Genomic DNA, 23,971 nt, shown 5'->3' with positions numbered 1-23,971 from the left:
CGTTGGCATATATATGTATTGTTTAATTTATTTTCAATGTGTATTTTATATTTCAACATATATTTTATACTAATAGATAATTTTAGTAGCTGATTTTAATATATATATAACTTTATTGAATAATTAATCTTTATAAAAAGTTTAGGTTCTTCTATCATGCTCCTGAAACTTATATATATAATTTTAGAAAAAGTATAGGTAAACAATGAAAATACTAAATAATGTGAAAAATGGATATATCGAATGTTCATTTTACTAGGTGTACGCATGATTATTCTAATATTAAGATTTAGATGAGTAATTTAAAGGTGTAATGTGTTTTGATTTGATTGGTAGTTGTTATGTTGTTTAAAAAAGTTATTGATTATCTAGCATTACCCAAAACTTTATGTTGGATCTAATAATGGCCGAAGAGATGATTGGAGAATTTTATTATGATTGATAGTAAATTTAATCATTTAGGTGTATAAGTCTAATAGTGATATAGGTTAGTTAAGTCAGTTAACTTATTAGTATATTAGTTATATAGTTTGTTACTAATGTTTCGTAAAAAATAAGTAGCCAACGAATTATAGGTCAAATGACATAATTTATTTATACTTACTCAGAAGTCGCAGCGTTATTTTATATATGTTACTTTGACTTGTATGTGACACAATAATAATAATAATAATTAGTTTTAATATTTATTTTTTTTATCCTCTCTTCATATCATAAATACTAATATAATATCAGGAGCCTTTTTATTGATTTTTTTTATTCTATTTTTTTTTACTACCACATGTATATTTTTTATAATATATTGCTTAAAAAACTCAAAAGACATGATCAATTAAAAAAACAAAAAAAAGAAAGAAGGTAGGAGGAGCATTAGTAGCCACAACCTCCAACTGTCAATGAAAATAATAATTAAAAGATATTTTTTTGATCATCTCTTCATATCATAAACATTAATATGGTATAGGAACCCATTTATTGATTCTTTTTTATTCTATTTTTTTTAATTTACTACCACATGTATATTTTTTTATAATATATTGGTTAAAAAGTTCAAAAGATATGATCAATTAAAAAAACAAGAAATGAAAGAAGGTAGAGGGAGCATAGTAACCCCAGTCCCCAACTGCCAATGAAAATAATAATTAAAAGAAAACATACAGCTATCTAAAATATTAATATATCATTAATGAGTTGTACTATACGTCTTTTAAAATAAGGGAACTTAACAATAACTCAAACCAGATATTTTTAGATTGAATAACTAATCCTTATTCATATATAAAAAAGGTTTAGATTTTTTCATCATTGTCAAAAGTTTAGATGTAATTTTATGTTTGACATGATGACAGTTGAAGAGATAATTAGAGAATTTTATTATAATTGATAGTAGGTTTAAATTCTTATACATTTAATTTGTTTTTTAAATTGTACTCTGACAAAATTTACAAAATTAATAATTAACTGTGATGCTTTAGATTTGGTTTTCATAAAAAAAATCCAAGTGAATCTGCTCTTGCCATCCACCACAGTAAAAAAATACCTATGTCCTTCATTGGAAAGGACAGAAATAGGACCCCAGATATCCATATGAACTAAGTCAAAACAATCTTTTATCTCAGTCGTACTAAGATTAAAAGATAATTTCTTTTGTTTTGCAAAATGACATGAATCACAAGGAAGTTTTGAAAAATCTATAAAAGGATAATACTTCTTCAAAAAAATCAATTTATGCATGGGTATGTGTCCTCATCTAAGATGCCAAATGTTGTTGTGCTCACTGTGTGAATGTGTGGTGGGATGAGTAGTAGTCGTAGTTGCTGCCAATGAAGCTTGCTTTGTTGGAAGAGGGGGAAGTGAGAGAATTTTGGTTCTCTACTCATTGTATATAACCCTTCTATACACTTAGCAATGTCAATCATCTTTGATGTAGATCGATCTTGTATCTCATAACACTTATCATTGATTAATAGTTGACAATATAAGTTTGAGGTTAACTTTGACACAGAGATCAATTTAAAATCAAAAGAATGAATGTATAAAACATTTTTAAGAAAAAAATTTTTAGAGAATGTGATTGTGCCAATGATGGTGCTAACAATTTTTGTCCCATTTGACAATATCACATTGATTGGAGCAATATTTTGAAAACTTGCAAAATCTTTTAAGTCAAAAGTCATATGATCTGTTGCACCAGAATTAATGATCCATAGTGCAAATTTTGGAGTGATAATACTCATAATTCTTGTATTAAAATGTAATGCAATGATTTTACCTGGAGTGGAAGTCTGAATCGAATTAGTCAAAATTTGAGTTGCATTATGAGGTTGTTGCTGCACACTTTTGTCTTTGATCAACTCTAACAAGGCAAATCTCTGCTGTGGAGTGAACCCAGATCTTGATATTTCAGTGTTCTCTTGGATACAATTGAGTTGGGATTGTTTGTCACTGAGTATGATCACGTGATTGATGGTGGTGTTATGTTGCTGCTTGATAGAAATGGGAGGAGTACCCATGCTTCTTATAACATATATCTTCTGTGTGGCCTTGCTTGTTACAATGAGAGCAAGCCAATGTAGCTCCACGGCCTCTACAATGGGAGGATCTGTTTACCATGTTCGCCATTTTGAGAAATCAATTAATCACAGAGTAATAAGAATTCAGATCTTCTTCCTTCCAACTCGTTGATCGGAACAGCTATGTTCACCAAGAAAGAATCTTGCGAAATAGTCTCTCGTCAAACTCTATTGGATGAGTTTGAAGGAAGAAGTAAGAATGGAGAAAGAAAATGTCGAAACAAAAATTAGGGATAGAAAGAAAATGGCAAAATTGGATTGGATCTCAATTCACAACTTTTTTTTTTTTAATTTGATTCACAGCTTGGTTGCTCTCAATCGCTCACCGCACCATGAAGAAAATCTCATGTCCTAAACTATTCAAGCTGTAATGTTGATGGTTTGATGAACCAGAAGGGATTAAGAGAGGGAGAAAAATAAGTTCTTCTCATTGTTGAAGAGAATGAAAATTTTTCTTAAAAAATATTTGTTGAGTTATTACACATTATATACTATGTACTCTGTATATACTCTCACTACAAAATAATTACAATGGTAAGCCTATTATTGATAAAGAAATAATTTAGGTAACAATAAGTCTAATAGTAATATATGTTAGTTAAGTCAGTTAACTTACCCTATTAGTATATTAGTTATATAGTTTGTTATTAATGTTTCATAAAAATTAAGTAGCCAACGAATTATAACTCAAATATCATAATTTATTTATATTCACTCAAAAATCGCAGCGTTATTAGCAAAATATATATATATTACTTTAACTTGTATGTGACACTAATAATAATAATTATTAGTTTTAATATTGATTTTCTTTTCGATCCTCTCTTCATATTATAAACATTAATATGGTATTAGGAGCTCTTTTATTGATTTTTTTTATTCTATTTTTTTTACTACGGCATATATATTTTTTATAATATATTGCTTAAAAAATTCAAAAGACATGATCAATTAAAAAAATAAAGAAAAGAAAGAAGGTAAGAGGAGCATAGTAGCCACAACCTCCAACTGCTAATGAAAATAATAATTAAAAGATTTTTTTCGATCATCTCTTCATATCATAAACATTAATATGGTATCAGGAACCGTTTATTGATTCTTTTTTATTCTATTTTATTTAATTTACTAGCACATGTATATTTTTTAATAATATATTGGTTAAAAAGCTCAAAAGATATGATCAATTAAAAAAATAAAAAATGAAAGAAGGTAGAGGGAGTATAGTATTCCCAGCCCCCAACTGCCAATGAAAATAATAATTAAAAGAAAAACGTACAGCTACCTAAAATATTAATATATTATTAATGAGTTGTACTATACGTCTTTTAAAATAAGAGAACTTAACAATAACTCAAACAAGATATTTTTAGATTGAATAACTAATCCTTATCCATATATAAAAAAGGTTTAGGTTCTTTTATCATTGTCAAAAATTTAGATGTAATTTTATGTTTGACATGATGACAGTTGAAGAGATAATTAGAGAATTTTATTATAATTGATAGTAGGTTTAAATCATTTCGATGTATAAATTTAGCAATAACATAAATTAGTTAAGTCAGTTAACTTCCTCTGTTAGTACTTAATTATATAATTTGTTACTAATATTTCATAAATAACAAGTAGCTGTTACTTGTCATATATATATGGTGCTCTTCTATATGAAATAATAATAATAATCATTAGCTTTAATATTGATTTTCTTTTCCCTCTTTGTATTATAAATATTAATATGGTATTAGAAGTTTATTTTTTATTTAAATATTAATTTCTTTTCCTCTCTTCATATCATAAACACTATAGTCACCAAAAAAATAAAAAAGTCACAAAAAAAATACTAATATAATATCAGAAATTCGTATTTTTTTTATTATTGATCCTCTTTCTTCTCTTTATATCATAAATGGTATCAGGAGTTCATTTTTTAATTTTTTTTATTCTATTTTTTTATCGTCACCAGTATAAATTTTATAATATATGAGTTAAAAAAAAGTTAGAAGAGAGCATAGTAATCTCAACCCCATAAAAAAATAATAATTAAAAAAAATATACAACTAATTAAAATATTAATATCTTTAATGAAGTGTACTACCGTCTGTCAAAATAAAAAAAATTAAGGAGATGATATTAAAATTTAGTGTTTGAATGAATAAAATTTATTATTTAACTATTAAAAAAGGTAAAAAAAATTAATTTTTAATTTATAATATAAAAATTAAAAAAATTTTAAATAGTTAAAATTTACTAAAATAAATAAATTAGACAAAAGTTGGACCTAAATATAAAATGCCATATGATTGATATTAAAATTTATGAGGCCAAAAAGTGTTTAATTTATCATATTTCGGTCTTCATTTCCTTACAAGATTTGCACGAAAATGAAAAGGAAGATGTTCTAGATTTTAGACTAATTTTTATATAAATAAATTAAATATTTTATTTATTAATATATATAATTCTAAAAGTATTTATAAAATTTTTAATATTATTTATTTTATTTATAATATAAATGAGATAATTATAAATTTATAACGAGATAAGTTTGAGCAGTTAGTACTAAAAAATAAGCGATTTTTTTATTTCACTCTTTAAAACAAGCGATCTCTTCACTATTTTCTTTATTTATTTCATTAATTACACGCTTTTTTTAATTTAAATCAATTTAATTTAATCTATAATTTAATTTAAAAAAAATTATATACTCTTTTTTGAGTATTAATTCAAATAAATTAATTTTCAACAGTATACTGATTTCCAAAAGAAGACTTTAAATCACTAATTCTAGTCTTTTAAATTGTTTTTTTTTTGAAATAATTAATCTTTATTTATATATAAAAAAGGCTTAATTCTTTTATCTTTGTCTGAAACTTATAAATATAATTTCATGTTCGACCTGATGATCGTAGAAGAGATGATTGGAGAATTTTATTGAGATTGATAATAGGTTGAAATCATTCAAGTATATAAATTTAATAGTGATATAGGTTAGTTAAGTCAGTTAACTTATTCTGTTAATATGTTAGTTATATAATTTGTTACTGATATTTTATAAAAAGCAACTATCCGTTACTAGCACTTTTTATATATATACAGATGGTGTTATATCGTATATGTGACACAACAATTATAATAGTTAGATTCAATATTGATTCTTTATCCTCTTTTCATATTATAAACACTAATAAAGTTATTGATAATTTTGGTATTTTATTTTTAATAAGTTTATATTCTGTGTTAAGCTAAGTGTGAAAGTGAACTTTTCTCCTTTTATGATCATACCAACTATAGAAAAAAATTGTATCCAAAAAAGTTGTCATAAGTCACATCATAACTATTCATAAAAGAAAAATATAAGTAAATATGATATCCATAAACCAAATTAGGTATAGTTGCAATATTACATTAAAGTAATATACTAGGACTACACTATAAAAAAATGATTTAGTGTTGGTTCAAACATAAAATGGAAAAAAGATATTGATTAAAGGATTTCTTAAAATCTCTCAACTCTAGACCCTGACCAAAGGGGAAGATGAAATTAAAATTTATAAAGCCAAAAAGTGCTAGCTCCACAGCCATGAACTGATTCATTTTTATTATATGTTGATCTTTATTTTTTTATTGGGTTTTCAATATCATAAGCGATGTAAAGGTGCTCTAGATCTTATAGTGGGTTGTACTCTTTAATAACTATTATGTCGTGTGTTATGTATCCGTCTTGTTTTATCATATACTTTACATTTATTTATAGGTTCAATTATTCCATAAATTTGTATAACTTTATTAATGTTTTAGTTATGTATTTTTTTTTTAAAAAAAGTTAGTATTGAATTTTTATATTAAATAAAAATAAAGCAAGTACATTCTTATTGACATTTTTTATTTTAAAAAATGTAAATATTTATTTTTTTTAAATAATTTATAATTTATGTTCCATCAAACATAGAAGCAAATATTCGAAAGAATGTTCTGCTCTTTTTTAATAGCAATCTTAGTAAAGATTAAAGTATAAAAGTTTATTTAATATAAAAATTCATTTACAAATCTTTTAATTATAAAAACTACTTAATAATAAAATCGTATAAAATATTTAATCCTTATTTATAAAAGAAATGGCTCAATTAAGTTTTTCCATTATTGTATGTATGAAACATATAGATGTTACTGACAACTTGATTACCCATGCCTTCATTGGCTGTCTACAACAACGCCGTTTGGTCATACTTAACGCTATTGCCGTGGTTTCTTTAAACAAAAAAAAAAAGACTTTGGCAACAAGTTAATTAATCGGATAGCAACTTGCTCTGACTCCAAGGCTATAAATGAGCACATGCATAAGCAAAGATGAGACATCCATCACAAAGTAGAAACTAACTAATTAAGGAAATTCAGGAGAAAAACAACAGAGAGAAAGCAGCAAAGCTTCACAAGTAGCGATCAAAGAAAAGTGAGATTATAATATTACCTCTCTCTCTTCACCTTGTTCAATTATTTGGGGTTTTATATATGTTAATTGTTCAATATCTCATGCCATTTATTTGTAGATTATCAATGATGTTTGAATAATATATAACGCCATTTGCATTATTGCAATTTACAAAGTTTTCTTTTGTGATGAGGATTAACAATGTTTGTGCAAAGTCTACAGCCATGATGAAAACTTCAAGAACTATATAAAGTTATAAACAAGTGTTTTTTATTATATTGTTCTTTAATATATAGTACTGTATTGCCTGCGTTGCCAGAGTATTTATCTAATGTAATAATCAGAATTAGTATATATCTGTTATAATTAACTTTTGAAAAATATTAAAAAACCATCAAAATTTATTATTTTTAGTTAATAATTAATTATTAATATTTAAAAATATAAGTTAAAAATATACTATTAAATTATTAGACTAAAATAATTAAATTAATAATTAAAAATATTAAAAAAATAATATATTAATATATTAATTTTTTTACTTTCTACAGTATTTATTTTATGGTAACCCAAAAGTGTATTTTAAATACAACGTGATATATATATATATATATATATATATATATATATATATATATATATATATTAAGTGATGCACGAAAATTCTGAAAAAAAAAAGTTTATAGTTAAAAAAATCTGCATTGATTTTATAATTTTATGAGTAAATGCTCAATTCAATTTGTGTTTATTTTTTTAAAGATTAAGGTGATTTCTGTCCTAAAAAGACATTTTAATTCTTAAAAAATTATTTTAGAATAATACGATTTTTTGTTAAAAAATCTATTAAATAGTAATAAAAATTAATATCGTAGAATTTTATTTATAATTTATGATGTTTTAAATTTTTAGAGACTATTAATAAATTTTATTTATATTAGTGACTAATTTTGATAACTAATTTAGTGTACACATAGCATAACCCGAGCTCACCGTTGCTCTCCAAGCAAAAGAAAAATTTAGGATTTCAGCAAATAATCATATTACATATACATAAAAATTAGTTATTAGTATAAAATATATATTAAAATATAATAAAATATATATTAAAAATTATTTTAAATAATATATATTTATATATAAATATATAATAATTAACTTTAATAGTTAATTTTACATTTAAATATAATTTTTTTTTGGGCAAAGGCAGAAGAGAGAACTAGAATTGCATAACCTACACTTATATTACCATGTATTTTACTACTAAATTCATATTATAATTAAAATACTTTATTTACATATATATATATATATCGAAAATATTTGGTAACCAAAGAAAATCAGCCAAAAACAACTATAACTTACCTTATTTAGTATTCATTAATTGTTACGACAATTAATAAATGTTAAATAAGGCAAATTCTAGCTGTTTTTTTGTCTACCTATATATAACTTTCTCAAAATCAGATCTATTATTATCTGTACCTTTACTAACTGATGTACAACTATCAGAACAATGAAGCATCTTCAAAATATTTCCAAAGAGAAGAATGGCGGGTTTGAGAATGATGACGAGAACTATAATGCTGCAATGCCGGTGAGCCCTATGGCGCATTATTTCAACAGCTCTGCGCTAAATGTGTTTGTTCTCTGCGTTTTGGAGAGCGAGATTCCAATAGACGACTCAAAGGCCATGCAACTTCTTGAAGGCTTGCTTCTCCCCCTCAACCCACGCTTCTCTTCTATCATGGTAATATAGTAATCTAACTACAAATTTATTAGCTATTAATGCAAACAAAAATACTATTTGTACACTAAAATCAGCAACCAATGTATTTGTGTATAAGTACATGTATAGTTTAATTTATTTTTAATATGTATTTATATTCTAGCATATATTTTATATTAGTAACCGACTTTAATAGCTGATTTTGGTGTACACGTACATAACTCTAATGCAAATCATACAAATACTAATCATTATTAACCATGTCGCTTTACTACATTTAAATACAAAGCATGTAATATGTTATATATCTTAATTTAATTTCTCTAAGAAAATAAGCTTTTCATTAGAGTAAGGATGTAGTAAGTCAACAAAACATATCTTAATAATTATGACCTATAAATTAGAGAATATTATAATAAATAATTGGATATCATATAACATAGGGGTGGCAAAACGGGTTGAACCCGTTAGGTCGACCTGCTAAACCCGCTAAAAAGACGGGCCAGGTTAGGATTTGGAGTCCGCCAAATTAAAAAAATCCGTCAAATTCGCACAGCCAAATTGACGGGTTTTGGCGGGGCGGGGCGGGTCTGTCGGGCCGAAGATTTTTATTTTATTTTATTTTTATTAAATAAAAGAATGATTATTATTATAAAATTAATAATTATAGAATTTTTAAATATTTCTTTTTGTTTTTATTTTTATTCTTCTTTTAGTTATTAACTTTATTTATTTTATTTTAAAATTTCATATATTTGCTCAAATTATGTGACTTATTTTTTAAAATAAAAATGATTCTATTAACAAATATCATTTTGAACAATTTTATTGAAGTTAAAAATTAAAAAAATATAATGAAAAAAGTTATATTATAATTTGACTATTTTTTATTTGTATTTTATTTTTTAATTATTATTTTTTGGTTAATTTTAATAAATTTTATTTAAAAAAAAAATCAAGTAAACTAGCCCGCCAATCCACCAATCCACCATAAAGTGGAGACAGGTTAGCATTTTGGACTCATCTTAGTTGACGGGACAGACTTAGACGAGACGGGATGGTTTGGTGCGGGGCGACCCGCTTTGCCACTCCTGAGTCATAGCTATTAGAGGCAGGATTAGAGTCTAGAGATATCTATTGTAAAGCTGGAACACTAAACCAATTCCGGCAAATAAGGACGCAGAATGACAAATCTTCGCAATTATTTAGTTCAGCTCATGAGATCTGGTTGGATCTGACTCATCGATTTAAACAGTAGAACGACCGTCGAATTTGAAGACTTCGCAAGGAGCTTATCAACTTGAAGCATGGTGCGATTTCTCGATTTTGCAATATTTCGCCAAACTCAAGTGTCTTTGGGAGGATATATCTCTGCCACTTCAGTCCAGTTATGCGTTGCACGAGAATTTCTTGCTCATGCTATGAGAAGTATGTTTTGGTGCTTCTAATGGGATTAAATCCTGTTGATGCGTCCCTTACCAAACATCTTTGAAGTTTTCTCGTTTTTAACGGCTTCTTTTCTGTGAGTAATGAGGCACAACTAGCGATTCGCACTGAAGAATAATGCACCAAATCTGCAAGAAGAGACAAGTCTTTGTGCTAACAACTTGTAGGTTATTTGCTAGGCCATTTTAGAATTGAGATCGGGTGAATTTAATTCAATTTTTAAAATTAGTTCTAGATATGAGAAATAATGCTCAACTTTATAGAGACTTTATTCTTAATAAAGATGGGATTTAGAATAGGCCATTTAATAAGTGTTACAAATTGCAAGATTATCCACCAAATTGCGAGAAGCAAGGACATGGAGTAGTGAGAATCGATGATGTCCGAAAAAACAATATGAATAGTTATTTCTCTAACACATTTTAAATAAAGACTTATTTTTATTTATTTTATGTTATTTTTTTAATTCACCAAGGATTGAACTTAAGACTTTTTTAATATAAAATTCTAATATTATATTATAATATCATATTTTTTAAAAAGTTAAAATAATAAAAAGAGATAATATGAATGGTTATATTTCTAACAATGTTAATACATGTTATTAAGATATTGGTAATACTAAAGAGACTAAAAATTAATTAGAACTTTATTTTATTTAGCATTTATTAATTATTATAATAAGATATTCTTCTATCAATAAACAGAAATAGACAACTAGTCAATAATTCGAATGAATTTGACAGATCGAAGGGAAGAAAGGAAAGAAGCAATGGAAGCCGGTTGAAGTGAATCTTAAAGAACACATCAAGGTTCCAATATTTCCAAGATCCAACAACCCAGCCAAACTATATGATGATGATTTTGATGAATATCTAACAAAAATAGCTGGTCAAGAATTTCCACAAGATAAACCACTTTGGGAAGTACATATAATTAAGTATCCAACAAGAAATTCTAAGGGTGTTTTGGTTTTCAAGATGCACCATGCTCTTGGAGATGGATACACCCTAATGGCCTCGTTGCTCTCATGTGTACAAAGAGCAGATGACCCTTCAATTCCCATAACCTTTCCTTCAAGCAAAAAATCAGCGGAATTAGATGATGATGGCAATAGTAATATTAAGATGAAATCCATGCTTAAGAAATTACCTCAAACAATATTTTCGGTGATTAAAGGTGCATCTGACTTTGGGTGGAGTGTGTTGAAAGGTAATTTGCTTGTTGATCATGAATCACCAATTAAGTCAGGGCATGAAGATGTGGGGTCTAGACCTATTGCTATCTCAACTGTCTGTCTCTCTGTGGATAGCATCAAAGAAGTAAAAAATAAGCTCAAAGTGGTAAGTGGTAACTGATTTTCCATTCTCTTAATTGTCCTTTTTTGGCGTCTCCTTTTATATATCTACACCCTTGTTAAATTACTAGAGACAGAGACACAAGTATACCAAGAAGAGTGGGGTGAATCATTATTTTATATCTCCTGAAAAATTGTGTTTGACAAAATGATTCTTGAATTTAAAAGAAAAGTTTTAGGCGATTAATATTTTTTATTTTATTTTATACTTAAACTAATACCAGCTAAAACTCTTAAAAATCACGAAGAAGCTTATAGTAGTAGAAAAACTCCTTTCTTGCTAATTGCTATGGGGTGTGAAACCCTTTCCTATTTTTTTAATTTTTGTTTTCTTTTTGGTTTTGTGTAAAATTTATTTTCCAGTTGTTCTCTCTATTAAACTGTTGCAAAATGTTTTATTTGCCTGCTGATCTCCAAACCCCTGCCATAACGGCCACAAAGTGGCATATAGCGGCATTTTTAAAATAGATTATTATTAAACTGCCGCTACCTGACAGATCTTTGTAATGATAAAAGTATGAATTTAATTTTGATACACTATCACTATAAAATAGTTTTACACATGTATTTAATTACATAATATTATATTAATAAAAATAATTACTTTTTACATTGACTACATAAATAATTATAAAAAATAAATGTAATTATACGATTGTGTAAAATATTTTATATTATCAGTATATCAAAATCAAACTCTAAAAGTATTGACTCCTAGTATTCTTCAATCTAAAAGGCAAACTCATGTTTTTAACATATCAAGACTTTTTACAGAATCCATTGACTTATATTATTTTGTTGTAAGTGCTAAGGTATTGAGTAGATCAGTTGTTGCCATTTTTTAAATTCATGTCCCGCCATTGAAAATTGAATACTTATTAAAAAGAATCTTACAAAATTATTAAATTAATAATAAATAAAAATTTAAATAGATACATGTCCAATTCTGATTAGTGGGACATGATCAATAGTCATTTCCTTCCGCTATTAACTGCTTATGTATACGTAACATGGCACGTTAGGACATAGGAGCCACATGTTTGCTTTTTTAATTCAGGGTCATTTTGTCAAACTCAATTTTTCTTTCACCAAAATTATTGTCTTGTACCCTACAAAGAAAAGAATAATTCACCTTGTTTAAAATTTTCTAATTAATTATTTTGTGGAGATTATAGATAAACTATAAAGTACGCAATTATTATTTCATTAATCTTCGCCTATATATATTATTTTATATGATAATTTCAGAGCATAAATGATGTCCTAGTGGGCATGATTTTCCTTAGCATTCGGTTATACATGGAAGCAAAGAATGAGGAATCAAGCAAAGCAGATGCAACAGGATTAGTGCTGCTTAATACAAGAAGAATTAGAGCTTACAAGTCAGTGAAGGAGATGCTTGATACTAAAACCAATTCAGGGGCTTCATGGGGAAATCAATTTCAATTCATGCACCTTCCTATTCCCAAAATGAGTGACCATTCCAATTCATTAATAAACCCTCTTGAATTTGTTTTGTCAGCCAACAAAATTATCAATAGCTTGAGAAATTCTCTGGCAATACCACTCAATGGTGTGCTTTTAGGCTTGGTTGATAAAATCAAAGGCCCAGAGGTTTGCATTTAGTACCCTCAACTTTACTTCTTATTAATTTACACATTGAATTTGTTTATAACATTTTCTAGCATTTTTTAATCCTAATTAATTTTGTCCTAAGGCATTGATTTCACACATACATTTTTTTAGAAAACATAATGTAATAATAAACTCTAGTGTGGAAATAAATCTGGGAAGATTTTTGACAAAGGTTTTTCTTTTTATGGAGATAAAGTGACTATAATGTGTTGTGAATATATAGGATATCTTATTTATTATAAGCTCGATATCTCAATTTAACAAAATGAATTTATTTAAAAATAGATTATCACACTTCATACTCATAGTAAGCAACATTTCTAGTTTTTTAATAATAGAGAATTTTTCTTATTCTTTTTATGTATACTTATTTAAAGACACTTCATCTTAATTATTATTATTACTACTCTTCGTATTAATTAAGGTTGGGTTAGATCATCAGGTTGCGGCAAAATATGTGCACAAAACATTGGCAAATTCAAGCCTTAGCATCTCACACATGGTTGGACCAGTTGAAAAAGTGGCTATTGATAATCATCCCGTCAAAGGTTTTTACTTTATGACTGTTGGTTTACGTCAGGTGCATGCACATCATACATCTTATTTATATAATTAATTTGTGTAGAATATGTTGCAAATATACTAATTAACCTTTTGTTTTCAAAATTTGATGCAGAGTCTCACGGTGACAATATTAAGTTACATGGGGTATTTACGCATTGGATTTGGAGTGGAAAAAGATTGGATAGATGTACACCATTTGATTTCGTGTTTCGAGACTGCCCAAGAAATGATTCTGAATGCTGCAAATAAAATATAATCATGTTTTTTCAGCAAAGTGCAAAAGCATTATATATATGTCTGTGTGTGTGTGTGTTTGTATGTATGTTCTTCTTATTATTGTATCACTAATAACTATGGCTCGTGGTTCTACAATTAAATAAAAAATAATTAAGTGCTGTTCTCCCATGCTAGTTCTAATTTCAGTTTTATTTTGAATTTTATAAAAATATTTGTAAGACTATATATTATAAATAGTGATCTGAAATTAAAAGTAAAATTTGTTCTTCCAATGTTTAGTCTTATTTGATTTAAAATTTTATATTATTTTTAATTATTTCATCAACATAATTATACGAGTGACAAAATTTTATTAGTTCTCCGTCAAGATAATATTGTATCTCTAAAGTGATATCGGTTTTATTTCATTATAAATCAACTTCAATGCAAATTTTAAATTCTAAATCAATTCACTTTTTAAAAATATAAAAATGATGATACTAAAAAAATACTCTATTAGAGATGCTCTTACTAACTACTTCTATCATATATATTTGAAAATAGTGCTTTCTTTTGCAAATTTTTTAGATGATATTCTTTTCTTCTCTAATTTTTTATGATTAGAATAACTTAATTTAGTTATTTCATCAAAATATTTTTCAATAATCATTATAATTATATATAACTTAGTAATAATTATTTAATCGATTCAAACAACAACAACAACAACAACAATAATAATATTATTGTTGTTGTTGTAAATAAACTTTATTTATTTTTGTAAGAGTTTTTGAGTTGAATATAGTTTCAGAGAGAAAAATAGAGAAAAGAGTATATCTTTTTAACACAATTCAATTTATGGTATGTCAAATAATTATTTACTAGAGGAAATATAAGGAGCCAATATATGTGTCGTACAATGCATATAATGGAGTTAATTTTAAATTAAAATTAAAGTATCGGATGTTTATTTAAAAATGTTCACATATACTTATTTTAGAATAGTAAAGGTGTATTTGTGTGAGCAATTTTAAGTATTTTAAATTGGATGTTCGATTCAGTAGGATATCAGATGTTTATTATCCCTGGTATCCGAATGGTTATTCTGGATAGTATGGATGTATTGTGTTTGATAAATTAGTAGTATTTTACGCTGGATGTTCGAACATGTACAATAGCGGATGGTTAATTTTTCATATTGAGCCAAAGAACACTACAAAAAAAAAGGTTAAAATGGCATTAATATTAAGGCGGTTTTAAAGAACCGCCATAATATCCAGCCATTATGGCAATTTTCGTTACTGCCGGAATTGGCTTTGTATATTTTGGCGGTTCTAGTGATTAGGGCGGTTTTGAACCGCCGTTTTCCCATGTATATAAAATAAAAGAACTGCAACACCTCCTCATTCAACGAAACACATTCGACGCTCTCATCTCCCTTCTATCTCTCCTTTTAGGGCTTCTCCTCTCTCCGCCATGTAAAGAAGCTCTCCGACAACGCCGTTCTTCCTTCTAGGGCTTCTCCTCTCTCCGCCGGTTACAATCCCTCCAGGTACCTCTCTCTCTCAAGTTAAGCTGAAACAGTTACTTCTCCTCTCCGACAAATGCTATTTTATTTTGTTTTTTCTGTTAGTGCTGTGGAGACGAAGATTCAGGCGAGAGGCAAGGCTCTGGTGGCTAAACCTCAGTATTTTGATTCCAGAAGGCACCGATTTCTTCGTTTTTGTTTGGGTTAGGGTTTCAAAATTGTTTTTGGTGCTGATTTATGGGGATTTTTGTTTCTCTACAGCTCCGCGATCGGGTCTTCCGTTGAAGCATTGGATTGATGTTGGTGCGGGGGTGATTGACGCCGATTACAGAGGACTGGTTGGGGTGATACTGTTCAACCAGTCGACGATCTCAGGTCTTCTTTCGTAACTTTACCCCTTCCTCTCTGTATCTCTCTCTCAACTCAGATCTTCTATTGCTTACTTCTATTAAGGTGTTTCTCTGATCTCCGATCTCAGATCTCAGAAAAAATCTGCCATAGCTTAGTTTCACAAAGCTTACATCCTTATTTGCGTTTACTTATTAAGGTTTGGATTTTTTGTGTTTAACTTTCTATGCGTTGTTATCTTCTTAAGATTATTCTGGATTGTTTATATTTGCGCTCTGTCTATCTGAGATGGCTAAATTTTCTTCTCTTTTTTTCCCTTGCAACTCTATAACTGACATAGTCGGCTGTTAGGAATTAATTAAAGTGGTTACAGTTAGCTAGTTAATTTGTTAGGTGCTTGGTTGGTGATGTAAGGAGTTAAGAGTGTGCTGTTGCAAGTTAACTAGATGATGGTGTTGGTGTAGTTGGCATAGCTTTTCCTCCCTTAAATATGAACTGTTGGCATCCATTTTTACTTAAATTTATTAGTGATGCTGAACATTCTGGTTGTGTTTAAAATATAGGCACTAAAGAAAACCTTTCAAGAAATTGGATCACGATTATACAAGATTTCTTGGGTTCAAGGTAAGTTATTGTGATAGTTGAATTGTCACTTTTTAAGAGCTTTTGATGGGTCTGACTTTGCTTCTTTTCCATCTTGTAGCAGTCAAACTGTGGAGGTACAATTTCTTCATAAACATCTCAATGATCATGATTAAAATAGCTTCATAAAATTTAAGTTGGAAGTTAAACAACAAAAATGTTCAACATGCAGGAATTAACTCATCAAGTAAGGCTTCTATAAATGTAGCTAACAGATGTACATCAGAGACTGAGGTGCAACTTTGGAGCTTTTGGTTGTTAAAGTATTTCTTTTTCTTCTTGATGTTATCTTATTGCTCTCTAACTGAATTATTGTTGATTTGACCTAGGCTTAGTTATTTGTGACCTGAGTCATTTTTCTGTGGATTAGTTGTGCTAGTAAGTGATATGGTGACTAAAATATTATAAATTGATAAATAATCATATAAATGGATGTGTTATGTATTGTATAGCTTTTTAGTAATGATTAAGATAAATCCACCCACAGTCCATTTGTATCGTGTCACGTTTTATACAAATCATGAAGTTGATTTATACTTTGGATTTTGTCACAATTTGACCACTATTTAGTATTTTGAACCGAAAATATATTGCTTTACTAGTCGACTTTTCTCGAAAGCCCCAGATTTTCTTTGTTAGCAGTTGGGTAGAGCTTGCTTAATAATTTGAATATTTCCTGTGATTTAAAATGGATGACAGTTTTTTATCTTTTAATTCAGAGTCTTCATAGCAGAAGCAGTTGCCCTGATTGCTCCTCCCAACCCCCATAGCAATAGACACACTGCTACCTCTTCTGTGCACATAATAGATTGCCATTTAGATATGAAATCGTACTCAAGCATAGCATTAAGATGGTTCCAAATCCAAAATGTATAAATTGATATTTTGGTTTATTCATATGGACACTTGTTGATCACCCTTCTAATGTTGGCATAATTGCAGTTTCCTGTTCTTGGCTGTATTGCTGTATTGCTGTATTGCTGTATTGCTGTATTGATCATCCATTAACGTGCATTTTCCTCCACGATCTGTTTCTCAGTTTGCGTTCTAACTTCTCACTTCTAGATCTGTAACTAAATTCACATCCTCTGGTTCTAATTACTTCAATGATTGTTATATGCTAATTGTTCTAATTACATTAACTCTTAATTATTGTTTTTAGCATTTCGCCTTTAATGCGGCTTTGATAATTGGCTCGATGCTCCTTATCGCTTATTTCTTCCTCGTAGTTTCATGGAAGTTCTATTTTGGTTCATTTCTTGTAATGTGTTGTTATCAAATTACCAAATTTAGGGTTTTTCTTTTCTCAATTTTGGTTTTGGTTCCATCCAATTTTGATTTTGGTCCACTTCCTGTAATTTTTAATTTTGTGATTGTGCCACTGTTTTAATTTTGGCTTTTAATTTTTTATTTTTTTTGCTCATGCAGAAGTACATAAAGCAGAACACTGACGTGACTCTCTGTGCACTCGAGATAGGTATCAATTTTCTTCACTTCTCTACTTTCTTTTGTTCGTGCACCTTATTACCTCATTACTTCCTTTTCTGTTAGGTTCCATCAAGAAAATAAACGGTTTTTGAAGTTTGATCTATGACATTTTATTATTTTTAATTTATGATTTTATTAACAAAGGATATCAGAGCTTTTCTTTGTATATTAATGTAGGGAGTGAGTAAGTTCTAATAATAAAAGAGGTTTAGATTGTGACTTAATTTGTTGGAAAAATGAATGAAAACCATATTTGTATATATATATATATAGGTTTAAAATTTGATTATGAAATTGATAATTCATATTGCTTTGTACCCAGGGAAGCAACCATATCAAGAATCTGCAGGTATATATAATTAGGTGCTATATGGCTTAGCTTGCATATTGCATGTTAAAAAGGTAATTAAAAAGCTTTGATAGTAGTTGTTATTGTCTACTACTAATATACATCAAAAGCTAATTAAAAAGCAATGATGGTTGTGAAAGATTTGGAGAATATATTATTAAGATTTCATTCCTACGAAAATATACTGAAGTATCTGATTTGTTTAATAAATTGAGTTTGCAAATTTTAAGGCTGGAGTGGTTAACCTTTTTGGTCTATATTCTCAGCAAAGGGAGCCAGATTGAGCCAAAACCAGGTACTAATTATTAGTATTTTAAGGTTTGTACTATTTGTTGATGGAAATTGCGAGAGAAAGTTAGTAAAATGGATTATTTATTTTATTATTAATGTTAGTTCTTTTTCTTTTGTTGTATTGATTGTTAGGAAGAGTGGTGTTAGAGGATCTTAATCAAAGTAAATAGGGCCTTTTGTTGCTGAGTGGAAGTTGGAAAAAGCAAAGATTTCTTTTTGTTATTTTTTTTAAAACTATTGGCCTTTTGTCATGAAAACAAAAATTCAATCCATATTTGAAGATCATTTCATTGTCTTGCATGTTTCTTCTTAGCTATTGTATTTTGTCAGAAACTGAAAGTATAGATTAATCCATAGAAAAAATTGTGTTCATATCTAGACACTTGCTTGGTTTAGAGCTTCTTTCTTCGATTCTGTTTGATCAGGAGTAAGCATTGCAGATTGTATTTTGTTCATATTTAGAATTTTGAAGACTTTACAGGAGAATTCTTCCGCTACCTTAATCTCATTGCAGACACATTAAATGGCTTGGAGGATCGTGATGGTAAGTTGGAGACTATATAAGAGTGCAAGAAATCGTATTATTTTTTGCCACATAAAAACTCAATACTTTTGATTATATTTCAACTTGCCTGTTTCTTATGTTGGACTTCTTGTTTAATAGCTATTGCGAGATTCGGGACAAGATGCTTATCAGCTGTCAGTGTGCATGATAATACTCTGGAGAATGTCGAGACGTTAGATGATGCACAGGCTAAGTTTGATGATATCCTTGATTCTCCTTCTATTGATGTAAGTTTTATTTATTTTTATATTTAATTATTTATGTATTTTTTTCAAATGAATTATTATGTCTGAAACATTTTTGTATTTGTAACCTGGACAAGTTTCCAAGCAAGTGCACAGTAGGTAGTCTTTGGTTTTTATTATATATAATAAGATGTTAGAGTGAGAGAGAAACGGTTTAAGTGTTGAATTGTGAATAAAATAATTTTATTTTTTTAATCCCTTTCCAATAAGAATAACTCAGGAGACACAAGTAGTTATTACTAGTTTAGTTATAAGAGTTAATAAGAATAAATGATTGATAGCGGACAAATTTAATTTTGTTGTATTTGTAAGATGACCAAGACAATACACATATATAAAATCGGAATTGCTTAGTATGTTATCTTGAAAATAATTATTGCATATATAAAGGGATAGATGAATGGTGAAGAGATACAGAAGTGAGTTTAAGAGGCGGTTGTATGAGTAGACTTTCATTTTCTTATCCCAATCAGGATAGATATATAATTAAGCACATGGAGTTGGGAAACAAACAACAATGGTGATTGGTGAAATTGATTGTTTATGGTAATGTATGTGTGTTGGGCCCACGCATGCAGCAATATGTAGTCCTTGATATCTATGGCTTTGGAAGCTTTAAAACCAACAGGTAATATGTAATTTTAGAAGTGCATCCACTAGACTTCATTAATGGAAGATATTGAAATCACCCTATGCTTGTTTTCAATTCTTTGTAACTCATTTTCAGCCTATCATGCTCTGCAGCTTTGAGCAGTTTTGCATTAGTTTCTTTGTAACTCATTTTCAGCCTATCTATGGCTTACTCATGAAGAGGTAATATTTTTGGCTTAGATTATGACACCCTACTGGTCTGAAACTAATTTGAAACAAGCTAATATATTATGCAAAACTGAAAGGCCCAAGTACAATGAAACTTCAGGGAAGCAGCAAGGAACTTTGAGTTCCTATTGTGACAATGGCAAAAGAAATAAAACAAAATCAGTCAGGGTGCCTCCAAAGGAAGGTTAACATGCTAAAAATCTTGCCACAGAGAGGAGATGAAGGTACAAAGAGTTGGTATTTCTTTGGTACTTGTTTATTCATCATAGACCTATTATGACATTTTTAACATGTTCACCAGATGCAAACAGAAGTGAATCATATAAGCAGAACAGAGTTCTTGCTTAAGGTATGCTGGGAGCAGAAGCCAAGTGGGTTTTCAAGGTTCATGGAAGCTATAAATTCATTTGGATTTCAGGTGAAAAATGCCAATATGACCACAATTGACGGAAAGGCTCAGATCATTCTAACAGTTGAGGTAAATATGTAATGTTTTATATGTTATGTTTTAAGTTACAGCTAATACACTAAGTTTAAAATAGATCCTTAATAACTAATTCCACCTTAAAGTCTATTTAACTTGTGTTAGTGTTCTGTTTTTGGCATATTTCATGTCTCTTTATAATCTCATGATTGCATCAGTAATGGATTGAGGGCATATAAAAGGAAGGGTGGAAGACAAGCACATTCAGGATGTCTCAGCTCACAAAATATTAGTTAGTTATACAAACTCGAATGATGATAATTAGGGTAATATTGTGGGGTGTCGTGCCGCAAACCACCTGGGCAATTTGTATATCTGAATTTTTCTTCTGTATTAAATTTATATATATATTTTTTATTGGGATGCTGTAAGCCATTACAATGTACTTCTGATTGTATTCTTGGCCTTGCTAAGATAGTGGTTCAATTCAAGTCACTCAATCATGCATTATCATTTAATTTACAAGGGTCTTTTTTTATATATATTTTTAATAACTAAAGTCACGTATAGAGATCCAATTTATAAGTGCAAAAGGTTTTATTATTTTTATATTCATTTATAATATTTTATATATTATATTAATATTTTATTTATGAGCTATATAATATTTCATTTATGGATTATGATTTTTTGTTATTATAAAATTTTAATCACAAAATTATTTATTTAACGCGATAAAAATGACGGTAAAAATTATTTTTTTAAACGATAAAAAATGTCACTATCAGGGTAAAATGGCGGTTCAAAAATGCCATTTTAACCAACTAAAATGCTATTGTCAGGGTAAAAATGGCGGTTCAAAAATGTCGTTTTAACCAACCAAAACGCCACTCTGTCAGGGTAATAACGGCGGTTCAAACCGCCATTTTAACCTATCTAAAAATCGCCATTTTAACCATGGAAATAATGACGGTTTGAACCGCCGTTTTAACCAACCAAAACGCCACTATGTCAGGGTAATAACGGCGGTTCAAACCGCCGTTTTAACCTATCCAAAAAACCGCCATTTTAATCCTGAAAATAACGGCGGTTTGAACCGCCGTTTTAACCTATTCAAAAACCGCCGTTTTAACCCAGAGAATTGTGGCGGTTTTCAGAAAACCGCCGTAATAACCCGAATGGCGCCCAGAATTACGTCACTTTACGAAACCGCCATTATTGGTAATAATGGCGGTTCAAACCGCCGTAAATATCCAAAAAAACCGCCGTTTTTACCAGAATTTTTTGTAGTGGAATAAGTCCATTGTACACATTATATACTTACTTCATTGGCTCTCTAGCGGAATTCTATTTACTATTATTGATAATAATAAAATATAGGAATGACGCACGGGATACAACCAATAATTGTATATAAAAAAATAATCTTAAATTTAATCAGCATGATTATCAATTTTTTTTTCATTTATTCCATTTTCGTTGTGCAAGTAAGTTATTAAGAAAAATTAATTTTCATTAGGTTAGATGAAAATTTTCATATATATTTTAAAATATAATGACCTTTTGATGTCAACATATCTTTGATTCAAATTTTGTGATATTGTAGGAAAGATTATGAAAATGCAATCATAAAAAGCAATATATATATATATATATCACATGATTTTATACCTGAATTTATTCATATTACTTACATTTTATTTCCATCTTAGTTATATTTAATTTCAATGTATTTAATGTGAATTTAGGAATTAAAATATGTTTTTATTTTAAAGTCATTCCTTGTTGTAAACAATATACTTTGAGATTCATTATACTTTCATTTTGTTCTCACTGATGACACTTAGGTATTGTAATATTTTTATTTACTCCTGTATTGTACGGATGTTCATGATTTTGGATGATTAATATATACGGTTGGCTATATTAAATTTTAACGGTTTATTAAAAAAGTAGATAGCTATAAATAAGAATGAGAATTTTAATTGTAGTGTATGAGTAATAATCACTTGTGTAGTAAAATGTGATTTTCACCAAAGTTTTATTTTCTTTTATATTCTCTTGTGTTTTTAATTTTTTTTTTGTTAAATATTGAGAATTAGGATGATTTAGTTTTAACTCGAGAGATTTAGTAAATTCGAGTGCCAGCACGATAGTGTTGGAGTGTGTCCAAGACGTGATAATTTGGTATCAAAGCAAAATTCGAAAGAGAACACAAGTGGTTTATGGGTATGGTTTCTAGTGTAATTATGGAGTATGTTAAATCTCAAAGGAAAAGGGATGTTACTCATTTTCAATGTGAAAACAATAAGTATGTTCTTAAAGTGAGTTAAAAAGTAAGAACTCTAACTTCTTAGAAGAGAGAGTTTTTTTTTTTTTTTTGTTGAAAAATATCCTATCCTCTATGGATGAGCGCTTTCAAAGGATAAAACATGACAAGGAAACCCTTAAACTCATTGTTGAGTTTGAAGTACTAACAACATATTATAAATGATGACTAAACATTTTTATTGGATTAAAAGCCAATTATATGTGTGATTAGCAAGGTTGTGAGAACCGGACCGGTCAATAAACCAGTGAGGTCACTAGTTCAATGGTTCACTGGTTCGACCGAGGTTCAACCGGTTTAATTAAATATTAAATAAAATTATTAAAAAATCTAAAAAAATAAAAATAATTTTAAATATATAAATTCAATAATTTCTAACTTAATAAAATTTAAAATTTCACATAATAAATTATCCATAAATTAATATTAGAGGTTCACAAACAACTTCAAACATCAAAGTTTATAACTAAACAACTTCATAGATCATTAAGGAAGAGAAATATAGTGATACTAAGAATTTGAAAAGTGCCACGTTTAACTCTTAAGTAGCAAGTTTAAAAACAGAGCAATTTCTAGAAATTTGGGCAGCAAGTAACAGCAAAATATAAGCACATGAATCCAAAAATTGCAATTAACATGAGAAAAGCATGAATTGCATGTACAGAGGCAGCATCAAACTTAATTTCACAAGTACAGTTCAGCAGGGCAGCAGGTAGAATCAAGTCACATGAAACAGAAACAGCACAGCAATGATCACACCAACATCTTTCAGCAAACAAGCAGTGTTAAGCCATATTGGATAATCAAGAACAGAGCAATTATCAGGCCTAGAATCCTCTAACCACTACCTAACAGCATATATATCTATCTATCTAACAAACAGAATTAATCAGCAATCTAACTAAAATTAACAACAGAATTAATAAAAGAAAGTAAAGAAACAGAACAAGAAGCAGGGATGAGGCAGGGGACCTGGAATGTAGCAGAGACAGACTAGGAA

At 28.5% G+C, this 23,971-nt stretch overlaps 1 protein-coding gene across 3 annotated transcripts; it reads left to right on the top strand.

Annotated features, from left to right (window-relative positions):
* The first annotated feature begins 6,930 nt into the window (after nucleotides 1-6,930).
* Nucleotides 6,931-14,128, top strand: LOC107612122 (wax ester synthase/diacylglycerol acyltransferase 2-like). 3 transcript variants are annotated; one of them, XM_088497152.1, is made up of 6 exons: nucleotides 6,931-7,020; nucleotides 8,509-8,746; nucleotides 10,918-11,514; nucleotides 12,777-13,142; nucleotides 13,606-13,743; nucleotides 13,840-14,128. In XM_088497152.1, exons 2-6 carry the CDS (start codon nucleotides 8,513-8,515, stop codon nucleotides 13,981-13,983), a joined length of 1,479 nt encoding a protein of 492 aa, XP_088353278.1. In that variant the 5' UTR covers nucleotides 6,931-7,020; nucleotides 8,509-8,512; the 3' UTR covers nucleotides 13,984-14,128. The 3 variants fall into 3 exon arrangements, with proteins under 3 accessions (XP_088353278.1, XP_088353277.1, XP_088353279.1); XM_088497151.1 differs by having other exon boundaries at nucleotides 13,588-13,743; XM_088497153.1 differs by having other exon boundaries at nucleotides 13,598-13,743; nucleotides 13,840-13,977.
* Nucleotides 14,129-23,971: the final 9,843 nt, after the last annotated feature.

This window comes from Arachis ipaensis, chromosome B8 (assembly GCF_059453495.1).
Source record: "Arachis ipaensis isolate K30076 ecotype BB chromosome B8, ASM5945349v1, whole genome shotgun sequence".
NCBI classification, from domain to species: domain Eukaryota; kingdom Viridiplantae; phylum Streptophyta; class Magnoliopsida; order Fabales; family Fabaceae; genus Arachis; species Arachis ipaensis.
Note: the sequence above shows the minus strand (reverse complement) of the source record. Positions and strands in the feature narration are given on the sequence as shown.

Coding starts and splice junctions, on each gene's coding strand:
- LOC107612122 (XM_088497151.1), top strand. CDS start 8,513: ATGAAGCATCTTCAAAATATTTCCAAAGAGAAGAATGGCGGGTTTGAG. Junction 11,515..12,776: donor TAAAAAATAAGCTCAAAGTG/GTAAGTGGTAAC, acceptor TGATAATTTCAG/AGCATAAATGATGTCCTAGT. Junction 13,143..13,587: donor ATAAAATCAAAGGCCCAGAG/GTTTGCATTTAG, acceptor GTATTAATTAAG/GTTGGGTTAGATCATCAGGT.